At 52.7% G+C, this 11,512-nt stretch overlaps 1 protein-coding gene across 1 annotated transcript; it reads right to left on the bottom strand.

Moving 5' to 3' along the window:
* Nucleotides 1-919: 919 nt before the first annotated feature.
* LOC124511704 (zinc finger protein 883-like) lies at nucleotides 920-10,204 on the bottom strand. Its single transcript, XM_047079084.1, has 3 exons — nucleotides 10,190-10,204; nucleotides 8,720-8,846; nucleotides 920-2,445 (listed from the first exon to the last, which is right to left on the bottom strand). Exons 1-3 carry the CDS (start codon nucleotides 10,202-10,204, stop codon nucleotides 920-922), a joined length of 1,668 nt encoding a protein of 555 aa, XP_046935040.1.
* Between the last annotated feature and the right edge of the window lie 1,308 nt (nucleotides 10,205-11,512).

Raw genomic sequence — 11,512 nt, 5'->3', positions numbered from 1 at the left:
GGTGTCCAGCTTTTGATCAGGTCATGATCTCGCGGTTCAACGGGGTGTGAGCCCCTCGTCGGGCTCTGTGTGCTGACAGCTCGGAGCCTGGAGCCTGCTTCGGATTCTGTGTCTCCTCTCTCTGCCCCTCCCCTGCTCACACACAGGTACTCTCTCTCTCTCTCAAAAATAAACATCAAAGAAGAATAAAAATGGCTGTAAATATGTGAAACGTATTCAGTATTTAAGCCAACTGCGGATTTTGCCATGAAATTTGTAGCTTAAAGTTTCAAAGGAAACTAAAATCATCTAGTGTTTACGTTCAGCTGGCTACGTAGCTTGTACTCGAAAGGGTTTATCTTTCCAGCTGTGTTTTTTTTTTTTTCCTTGAATTTTCAGGCTCCGATTTCATGAATGATCAGTAAATTTGAAAAATTCAAAGAGACCTTATTAAAGATATCAGATGAAGGGACGCCTAGGCGGCTCAGTTGGTTAAGCGTCCAACTTCAGCTCAGGTCGTAATCTCGTGAGTTCGAGCCCCACGTGGGGCTCTGTGCTGACAGCTCAGAGCCCGGAGCCTGCTTCGGATTCTGTGTCTCCCTCTCTCTCTGGCCCGTCCCTGCTCACGCTCTCTCTCGCTCTCTCTCAAAAAGGTAGACATTAAAAAAAAGCTATCAGATGAAGTTACATTCCATTTACACCACCCTTTGGGGACACTGTAAGGGTGAGAAACGGGAGAGAGGCTGCGATTTTAGGGGGGAGCGCCAAAAACGATCAGAAGCTGTCCGAGCTGGTGACACCCCGTGTCATCTTTCTGTAGGAAACAGAGAAACCAACTCTCTCAATACGTGGTGTTAGGGTCCCTCTCTGGGAGGGAGGAGGTTCCCGATGATGAAGGCCGAACCGAACCCAGCAGCGGGACCACCGGTCGGCTCCCTTCTCAGGCTCTCCGGCCAGCAGGCACTCTCTGACAATCGGCAAGCTGTGTGCCCCAAGCCAAGGCTTTCTCCAAACCATCGCAGACGTAGGCGTCGCGCACGGTGTGGAGTCTCCGGTGTTCAGTCAGGCGTGGACTCCAGCTGAAGTCCTCCCCGCGGGCCTTGCGCACGTGGCGACTGCCACCCGTGTGAACCTTCTGGTGTTGAATCAGGTGTGAAATCTGGGTATAGGTTTTCCCACAGCTGTTACACTCATAGGGCTTCTCCCCGGTGTGAATCCTCTGGTGCTGAATGAGGTGGGTGCTCTGGTTGAAGGCTTTGCCGCATTCCTTACAGGCGTAGGGTTTCTCGCCAGTGTGGATCCTCTGGTGCTGAGTGAGGGATGAGTGGTGACCGAACGTTTTCCCACACTCTTCACACTTATAGGGCTTCTCGCCCGTGTGGATTTTCTGATGCTCGATAAGGTGGGTGCTGCGGCTGAAGGCTTTCCCGCACTCCCCGCACTCGTACGGTTTCTCTCCGGTGTGAATCCTCTGGTGTTGGATGAGGTGGGAAATCTGGGTGTAGGCCTTCCCGCACGCCCGGCACTCGTACGGCTTCTCGCCGGTGTGAATCCTCTGGTGGCGTGTCAGCGACGAGTTCTGGCTGAAGGTTTTCCCGCAGTCGTTACATTTGTAGGGCTTCTCCCCGGTGTGAATCGTCTGGTGCTGGGTGAAGGACGAGGTGTGACTGAAGGCCTTCCCGCACTCGTCACATACGTAGGGTTTTTCTCCCACGTGAATGCTCTGGTGCCTCATGAGGTGGGAAATCTGCGTGTACGCCTTCCCACACTCGTGACACTCATAGGGCTTCTCGCCGGTGTGAATTCTCTGATGCTGAGTCAGGGAGGAGCTGTGGCCGAAGGCTTTGCCGCACGCGTGACACTCATAGGGCTTCTCGCCGGTGTGGACGCGCTGATGCTGGGACAGGGACGAGCTGTGGCTGAAGGTTTTCCCGCACTCGTTACATTTGTAGGGCTTCTCTCCGGTGTGGATGGTCTGGTGCTGGGTCAAGGAGGAAGTGTGACAGAAGGCCTTGCCACACTCACCGCATTTGTAGGGCTTCTCCCCCGTGTGGGTTTTCTGGTGGCGGGTGAGGTGGGACACCTGCGAGTAGAACTTCCCGCACTGGTTGCATTTGTAGGGTTTCTCCCCCGTGTGGCAGCGCTGGTGTTTGATGAGGGAGGAGCTCTGGGTGAAGGCCTTCCCGCACTCCTTGCATCTGTAGGGTCTCTCGCCCGTGTGGATCCTCTGGTGCTCGGTAAGCGAGGAGCTCTGGGTGAAGGTCTTGCCGCATTCGCCGCACGCGTACGGCTTCTCTCCCGTGTGAATGACGTGGTGCTGGATGAAATAGGAGCTGTTGCTGAAGGCCTTCCCGCAATCCTCACACTTGTAGGGTTTCTCTCCGGTGTGAATTCTCCGGTGCAGGATGTAGTCTGAGTGGTAAACGAAGGCCTTCCCGCATTCCGCGCAGCTGAATGGCTTCCTCTCTACCAACGTCCTTTGGCGCTTCAGGCTCTTTCTCGGCCCTTCCCTCTGCCGGGCTCTCTCCCCGCCCGGCCCTCTTTGCTTCCGGACGCGGGCGGAGGCCCGCCTGAGGCTTCGCCCAGGCTCGTGACCGCCGAGGCCTCTGTCCCCACAGACGGCTTCCTTGGGAGTAGCCGACAAGCACCTCAAATGCCTCTCCTGCCTTCCCCGGTCCTCCGACCGGAGGCCACACGCCCGGGATCCCCCCAGTCTGGCATCTCCCAGCGCTGCCCCTAAACCGCCCCCCGTCTTTCCCACTGGGGAAGCGGCCTCTGCAGAAATGCTCTTTTTTACGAGTGTCTCCTGAGTCAGTGCAGACCTCGTCTCCAAGTCTGAAAGAAACAGAAAATGTGAATATTGCCCACGTCGGGACACAGGAAGCTGATTACACGGCACCGGCGCTGGAGACTTTAGAAGACGAGTTTCAGGGACGCCTGGGTGGCTCGGGTGGTGAAACATCTGACTTTGCCTCAGGTCATGATCTCACGGTCCGTGAGTTCGAGCCCCGCGTCGGACTCTGTGCTGACGGCTCGGAGCCTGGAGCCTGTTTCGGATTCTGTGTCTCCCTCTCTCTCTATCCCTCCCCTGCTGGCACCCTGTCTCTCTCTCTCTCTCTCTCTCTCTCTCTCTCTCTGGCACCCTGTCTCTCTCTCTCTCTCTCTCTCTCAATAACAAATAAACAGAAAACAATTAACAAAAATGAAAGACAAGTTTCACGGTTTATGTTGCTGTTTCAAAAGACATGACACAGATTCTTGTCGTGGCCTCGAGATACAAAAAGGACTGAGTTGTATAGGTGTATCTACGTGTAAACGTGCGTATGCATGTGCATGGTGGACTGGAGGGTTTTCCATTTATCATATTTGCTTTTCGATGTGATAAAACACATACAACATAGAACATGACATCTCAGTCGTTTCTAGGTGTACCGTTCCGTTGCATATATACGTTCACGCTGTGGTGCAACCAGCCTCGCCATCCATCTCCAGAACTTTCTCATCTTCCCAAACTGAAACACTATACCCATTAAACACAAACTCCTGTTCCCCCTTCCCCAGCCCCTGGCAAACACCATTCCACTCTGGCTCTACGAATCTGCCCACTCTAGGCACCTCATGTAGGTGGAATCATATGATGTGTATCCTTTTGTGTCTGGTTTATTCATGTTTTTATTATATACTTTTGTAATTAAAAAATACGGTCAAGCTTTTGGGGTAACATGTTAAAAGCAGGGACACCTGGACGGTTCAGTCGGTTAAGCATCCGACTCTTGATTTCAGCTCACATCACGATCCCAGGGTCATGGGATCAAGCCCGCCACGATGAACGTGGAGCCTGCTTAAGATCTCTCTCTCTCTCTCTCTCTCTCTCTCTCTCTCTCTCTCTCTCTCTCCCCCCCTCTGCTCCCCTCCCCTACTTGCACTCTCTCTCTCAAAACAAAATAATATAATATAAAATAAATTTTTTGAGAAGCAAGCATGATTATGGGGAGATTTCCATTTCCTGCTTTATTCCTTCCTTAGATTTTCAAAGTTGCTGAGATGAACACAAATAACTTTAATTTGATCAAAAGATACCAATAAATATTCAATGTATGTGAAGCTTTTATAGCCCAACCTCGCAATTTAGAGAAAGGGGAGTGTAGAGGAGAGATGATAAGCAGGAAGTAAAGCCATATGGAATCTGCTGAAGGGGATTGATTTTTTTTTTTAATTTTTTTTTCAACGTTTTTATTTTATTTTTGGGACAGAGAGAGACAGAGCATGAACGGGGGAGGGGCAGAGAGAGAGGGAGACACAGAATCGGAAACAGGCTCCAGGCTCCGAGCCATCAGCCCAGAGCCCGACGCGGGGCTCGAACTCACGGACCGCGAGATCGTGACCTGGCTGAAGTCGGACGCTTAACCGACTGCGCCACCCAGGCGCCCCGGGGATTGATTTTTGATGCTAGCAGATTTGTTCATGGGATACCTCTTTAATGCAGTTTTTTTAAATTTTTTCAAGTTTATTTATTTTGAGAGGAAAAGAGAGAGTATGTGTGCGTGAGTGGGGGAGGGGCAGAGATAGAATCCCAAGCAGGCTCCGCACTGCCGGCACAGAGCTTGGTGTGGGGCTCAATCCCACGGACTTCAAGATCACGACCTGAGCTGAGATCGAGAGTCAGATGCTTTAACCAACTGACCCAGGTGCCCCCATGAGCTACCTATTAATTGTACAGTTGTTACTTACTTGCTAACCACAGTGCTGGGGGTACACGCCTCTGTGCTGAACGAGACATCTGACCCTTGCCCTCAGAGAGGGGGAGGGGCAGGCTTGCACTTAGACACTTTGGACATACCCTCCTCGTCTCCATAGCATCCCTGCCCTTGAAGAACCACTGTTACTTAAATAAAATAAATAAATAAAATTTAAAAATACATAAAATAAAATAAAATAAAATAAAATAAAATAAAATAAAATAAAATAAGAAAAATAAACTACTCTTATAAAAAAAAAAAAAAAAAAGAACCACTGTTCCCCTTTCCATGTAGTCTTGGTGGGGCTGTTAATCACAGTCTCCCCCACCCCATTTAGAGTAGGCATGAGACCCAGGCTCGCCAATCCGAATACCTGAATGCCCGCCCAGGAGTGCCTGGGTGGCTCAGTGAGCTAAGCATCCGACTCTTGGTTTCAGCTCAGGTCATGATCTCACGGTTCATGAGTTTGAGCCCCGCATTGGACTCTGCACTGCAGGTGGGAAGCCTGCTTGGGATTCTCTCTCTTTCTCTCTCTCTATCTCTCTGCCCCTCCCCCACTCACACTCACACATGAGCGTGTGCTCTCTCTCTCTCTCAAAATAAACAAACTTAAAAAATATATATTGATAAAAAAAAAAAAACAACGTTCAGACAGGGACAAACAAGTGCTTCAGCGGGGTCAGGACGTGGGGTACAGCCATGGTGGACCGGGATGAGACGTGAGGCCAGAGATACCACAGGCCGGGCCACACGGGGCCTCCAGTTCTGGGCCTGAGGGGCTACGACTTGCTCTCAGGGGTACTAGGGAGCTACGGAGTGGCTGTGCGCAGGGGAGTGGGATCAGCTCTGGGTGCAGGCAGACCCCTCTGGAGCTGTGTGGGATGCACTGGAGGGCATAAGCCTGAGGGGGGAGGCCGGGGGAAGGCTGTGGTGAGGGGCAGGGGGGCAACCCCACCCACAACACGGTAGACAGCGACAGAAAGAAAGACGCTTCAACCCCCTCCCCTCATGGAGTCCGTGGGCCAGTGGCGGCAAAAACCCGGCTTCCTGTTCCCCAGCGCGTCAGGCCGGGTCCCACTTCTGGGTCTTTATACAGATGCTCCCCAATAAACAATCACCGATAATCATCGTAGCCTGTTCTGACCAGGGGTTACCGTGAGCCAGGCGCTGGGCTACACTTTACGTGTTAATCCGTTTATCCTTTCCAACCCTGGGTACTATTATTCACCCCACTGTGCAGGTGAGGAAACTGAGGCACAGGGGGGCTAAATGACTTGCCAGAAAGTCACAGAGCCAGGAAGTGGTGTGGCTGGGATTCAAACCCAGCGCCCACGATCATGGCGTGTGCTGCCTCACTCCTGTCACTGATCACGACAGACAGGGGAGGAAGACGGCCTACACCTGCTGGACATCCTCACCCACCTGGACAGGCCATTTGCCAGCCTTCTCTCTTCTCCATCCTGGGCTCCTCCCCTCGCTCCAGACGGGAGATCACGTCGGGTTTGAACCCTGGAGGCCCTGCCCCTAGAAAAGACACAAGATTTGGCCAGTCATAGGGAGGCCTCAGGGCTGGGTCCCAGGCCCTGGGTGTGCCGGGGAGATGCATACATTGGGTGCCTACTGATTAGAGGTTCTACTGGTCAATTCAAGACTCATTTGTTGAGCGCCTACTACATTCCAGAAAGAGCCTGAGCCCTGGCGTCACTGTTTAAGGCTCTGGCTCTGTGTTGTTCAAGTTCGATGTGAAATACGCACCACATTTTGAAGACTTATTATGGAGAAAGATGTAAAACATCTCGTTAGTAATTTGTGTATTGGTGATGATTGCCACACATACCAAAATGTTCATATTTTGGACAGATTGGGTGCAATGAACCGTATCACTGAAATTAATCTCATCGGTTTCTTTTTACTTTTTCTATGCCGCGATGTTTAAGCTCACTGATTTCTCTCTTCCTATAGGGGGCTGAACAGTGTTCCCCCCAAACTTTGTCCACAGAAACCTCAGAATGTGACCTTACTTGGCAAATCGGGGCTTTGAGGACGTAATTCGTTCAGACGAGGTCCTGCGGGAGTAGGTCGGGCCTTAGGGGATGATGCACAGACACCCTTGGGCAGGGGAAAGGTCATGTGAAGATAGAGGCCGAGATCGGGGTGATGGGGGTACAAGGCGAGGAACAGCAAGGGTCACCCGGGACCTCCGGAAGCTGCATCCAGGAAGGACTCCGCCCTGGAGCCTTCAGAAGGAGCAGGACCCTGCCTCCGCCTGGATTTTGCACGTCTGGCTTCTGAACCGTAAGGGAACGAATTTCTTCCGTATTAAGCCACCAGGTTTGCGGTGATCCGTTACACAGCTGTGGGAAACGAACGCATCTCCCTACTGACCGTTCCCAGGAGTGGACAAGCTCCCGCCTGAGAAGGCGAACCTTCCTCCCACTGGAGAAGTGAGGAAGGGAGAGAACGGATGGAGATGAGATCGAGGAGGCCGGCAGGGGCCAGGCCACACGAGGGTCTGAAGCCGCTGAAGGCAGGGCCCAGGACTGGTGGGCGACTGTCCCTGAGATGGGAGGGTGGGCAGACGAGGAGGGGGTCTGTGGGGACGTCGTGAGCTCAGGGGAGGCCACTAGCTGCATCAAGTTGGAGCTCAGGGGACAGACCAATGGGACCTCGTTCTGTACACACGAGTTGTGCAGAAAAGGTTCACACGGCAGGCTGCCTGCTGTTTCTGGAAAGCCCTGCTCACAAGGCTACCCTTGGCTGGCGTTTGGAAGCTGGATTTCAAGAGGGTTCCCAGTAGTTCCTGATCGACAGGAGAGGCCCGGCGCCTCAGCCGTTTGTGCAAACACTGTGGCTTCTGCCCGACACCTGCTTTTCCTTCGGGGAGTCGGGAGCTTGGTCCGTGCCAGGCAGAGGCTGCTGACATGACCAGACCTCAGCGAAACCCTGGGCGCTGACCGGGTCTCTAGCGAGTGTCCCCGGTGGACGACACCTCACACGTGTTGACACATCTTGTTGTAGGTCCTGTGTGACGCAACGGGGAGGGGACTCTGCCCTGGTTGCTGCTAGACTTCGCCCCACGTGCCTTATCCCTTTGCCGCCCGTGCTCTGTGTCCTCTTGCTGCAAGGAATCTTGGCTGTGAGCACAGCTACATGTGAGGCCTGTGGGTCCTCCGAGAGAGCCACCTGAACTTGGGGGCTCCCCTGGGGCCCCGACACAGGTGCTTAAGCGAGTTCTTGGTGAGTTTGTCCAGGGAACGTGTGTAAGTGAGGACGGCTGAGGAAGCGGCCTTCAAACCACCATTGCTTCCAGGGAAAAGGCAAGACAGAAGGACCAGAAAAAGAAACTGAGGGGAGACGGAGGCGGACAGAAAGACAGACCACTGAGGAGGCCAGAGAAGGGCCAGGGGGTGAGGATAAGGCCAGGTCAGGGCTGGACTGCAGGGATGGAGGGGGGGCGATGAACAGATTGTTGGGGGGCAGAGAGGACGTGGTGGGCTGCTGGGGAGGGGGGTGGGCGGAGTGAGGACGGTCTGGGCTGGGGGATGGGGGGCCCGGAGGATTGGAGCAGGTCTGTGTGCAGACGCGGAGCTCAGGGTAACAAATGTGAGAGGGACTCGGGCACAGGAGGCGGGTGGGCCGACAGTGTAGGGCCAGGAAGACACATTTGGGGGACAGCATTTATGTGCTCTGGAAAGATTCTAAGATGCAGCCCGATGAACATCCAAGGAGCACTTGGAGTCCGAGATTCTGGAACAGGCATTCCAGGAAAGCGTGAGAAGAAGGTGGGGGCACAGGCTGAAGATTGTGCAGGACAGGTAGAAGACTCGGGGCCCTTGGGGACACTGGGACTCTAGGAGAAGCCAGTGGAGAGAGAGAGGGACAGCCAGAGCCCAGCCAGGAGGCACCAATTAGAGGAACAGAGAGGGAACCACATGACCTCAGCAAATGCCCCCAGTGGGTGGGCACAAAGGAGATGAAGGCAGATGGGGGCAGGGCCTCACCCAGTGAGAGAAGGTTCTGGTAGTTCTCCAACATCACGTCCCGATACAGCTCCCTCTGGCCAGGACCCAGCCAGCCCCACTCCTCCAGGGTGAAGTCCACAGCCACATCCTTGAAGGTCACTGATTCCTGCAAAGGCCAATTTTACAGGGTGGAGAGACCCATCCTTCTAGAACTCTGGGGCTGGAGAGGTCATGGGCCTAGGGCCTACCACTGCTGGTGGTTGAGACAGTTGGAACATTCTAGGCTGGAACATACTGACTCAACTGGTTTGAGACGACTGAATAAAGATGGCCTACAGAAGGTCACCTGGGTGGCTCAGTCGGTTAAGTGTCCGACTTCGGCTCAGGTCATGATTCACAGCTCGTGAGTGCGAGCCCCGCGTCGGGCTCTGTGCTGACAGCTCAGAGCCTGGAGCCTGCTTCGAATTCTGTGTCTCCCTCTCTCTCTGTCCCTCCTCCACTCATGCTCTGTTACTCTCTCAAAAATAAACATTAAAAAAAATTTTTTTTTAATTAAAAAAAAAAAAAGGCCTACAGAAATGCAGAAAGTCTAAGGCAGCTGCTAGCCCAAAGGCACCTTGGAAGAAGATAGACAAAAGCTCCTTTTCTGCGTGACTCTTTACTGCCATCTGTTGGAAAGTTGTTACAATATGCCAATTATTTTAATATATGACAGTTGACTGCCATCTGCATGAAAATTGCCATAAGGGGCACCTGGGTGGCTCAGTCGGTTAAGCGTCCAACTCTTGATTTCATCTCAGGTCATGATCTCCCGGTTTGTGAGTGCGAGCCCTGCATGGAACTCTGTGCTGACAGCCCAGGGCCTGCTTGGGAGTCTCTCTCCCTCTCTCTCTGCCCCTCCCCACTCGCTTTCTCTCTCTCTCTCTTTCTCAAAAAAAAAAAAAATAATAATGATAAACACTAATAATAATAATAAACAAATAAATAAATAAACTGGAAAAAAATTGCCACAATATACCAGTGTGTGAGGTGTGAGATGTGAATCCCGCCACTGAGATGAGGCACCCTTGTGCAGTGTGTAACCTGCATACCTGTATGTGACAACCCTAAGAAACGCTTTTTTTTTTTTTTTTAAACTCTCAAGCCATTGTGTACAAGAGCGATTCCTGAGTGGCACTCCATCCCAGACTCAAGCCGGGATCCCAATTCCCATCCCCAACTCCAAGGATAAGGCTTGGGGGTGAAGCAAAACCATCCACTGCCCTCTTCATCTGGCAACCCAAAGGCTCCCGGGCTTTAGATGACCGATTTTTAGACTGTGTCCCAGCTCAGGGCATCCTGCCCCCGTCCCCTCTCCTCCCCGCACCTCCCAGCCCCAGAGTCCCTCCCACACTCGCCCCTTCCCCACGATTAGGAGGGGCGGAAGCTCTTCGGGCCACAGGCAGAGATGAGTATGGCTCTCTGAGGGGGCCGTAAAATCATCTTGGGGAAGAGGAAACCCAGACTCACCTGGTCCTCAGCCATCAGGGTCCCGGTGGCCACTGCTGGGTCCTGGGCATGTGCCTCCAGGAGAAAGGACCAGGTCTCAGTCCGCAGGGCTGGAGGAGGAGACTGGAGCAGAGAGGGGGTCGGTTGTGGCTCAGACAGACAGACACTCTCCCAAAGATGCCTCATGACAGTGGGGGCCCTGGTCTCCTAAGAGCTGGAGCAAAGGTCAGGACAGGCTGCCTGAGGCCCCCATTCCATACCAGCAACCACTAGCAAACAGGGGGTTCAGCTCACTGCACTACTTCTCAAAGAAGTAGCTAGAGGGGCGCCCGGGTGGCTCAGTCGGTTGAGCGTCCAACTTCAGCTCAGGTCACGAACTCACCGTTCGTGAGTTCGAGCCCCTCGTCAGGTTCTGTGCTGACAGCTCAGAGCCCGGAGCCTGCCTCGGATTCTGTCTCCCCATCTCTCTCTGCCCCTGCCCAGCTCATACTCTGTGTCTCTCTCTCTCAAAAATAAATAAAATATTTTTTAAAATTAAAAAAAAAAAAAAAAGAAGAAGTGGCTCGACTTATCCCCAGATGAGGAAATAGAGGCACAAGAGGTCAAGGCCCTTGCTCAAGATCGTAGAGGTGTCGAGTGTCAGAGCAGGATTCAGACCCAGAAGTCTGGCTGCAGAGGCCAAGCCCCCTTTTGATCCTGACTCTTTCTCTTACGGTAAAATACACGTAACACACCCTGTACCATTTTAACTACTCTAAATTCTACAATTCGGTGGCATTTAGTATGTTCTCCATGTTGTGCAACATCACTACTATCTGTTCCAGAACATTTTCATCATCACCCTAAGAGGAAACCGTGCACCGTTAATCAGTGACTCCCAAATCTCCCTGTTCTGTGCTGCCCCTCCAAGGTCAGCCCCAGACAACCACTCATCTTTCTGTCATAATGCATTTGCCCATTCTGGACATTTCATAGACATGGAATCGTGTAATATGTGGCCCTTTGTGTCTGGCTTCTTTCGTTTTTTACTTAAAAAATCTTTTTTTCATGTTTATTTTTGAAAGAGAGAGAAAGAGAGGGCACGAGTGGGGGAGGGGCAGAGAGGGAGACACAGAATCCCAAGGAGGTTCCAGACTCCAAGCTGTCAGCACAGAGCCCGACGCGGGGCTTGAACCCACGAACCTCGAGATCATGACCTGAGCCGAAGTCGGACGCTCAACCGACTGAGCCACCCAGGCGCCCCTGGCTTCTTTCATTTAGCCTGTGTTCAGGGTTCATCCATGTTGTACCACGTGATAGGGCTCATTCCTTTTTATGGCCGAGTAGTATTCCATTGTATACGGA

The sequence above is a fragment of the Lynx rufus genome, unplaced genomic scaffold (genome assembly GCF_022079265.1).
Source record: "Lynx rufus isolate CCGP_SWC_20201006 ecotype Redwood Valley unplaced genomic scaffold, mLynRuf1.p SCAF_16, whole genome shotgun sequence".
Classification (NCBI taxonomy): domain Eukaryota; kingdom Metazoa; phylum Chordata; class Mammalia; order Carnivora; family Felidae; genus Lynx; species Lynx rufus.
Note: the sequence above shows the minus strand (reverse complement) of the source record. Positions and strands in the feature narration are given on the sequence as shown.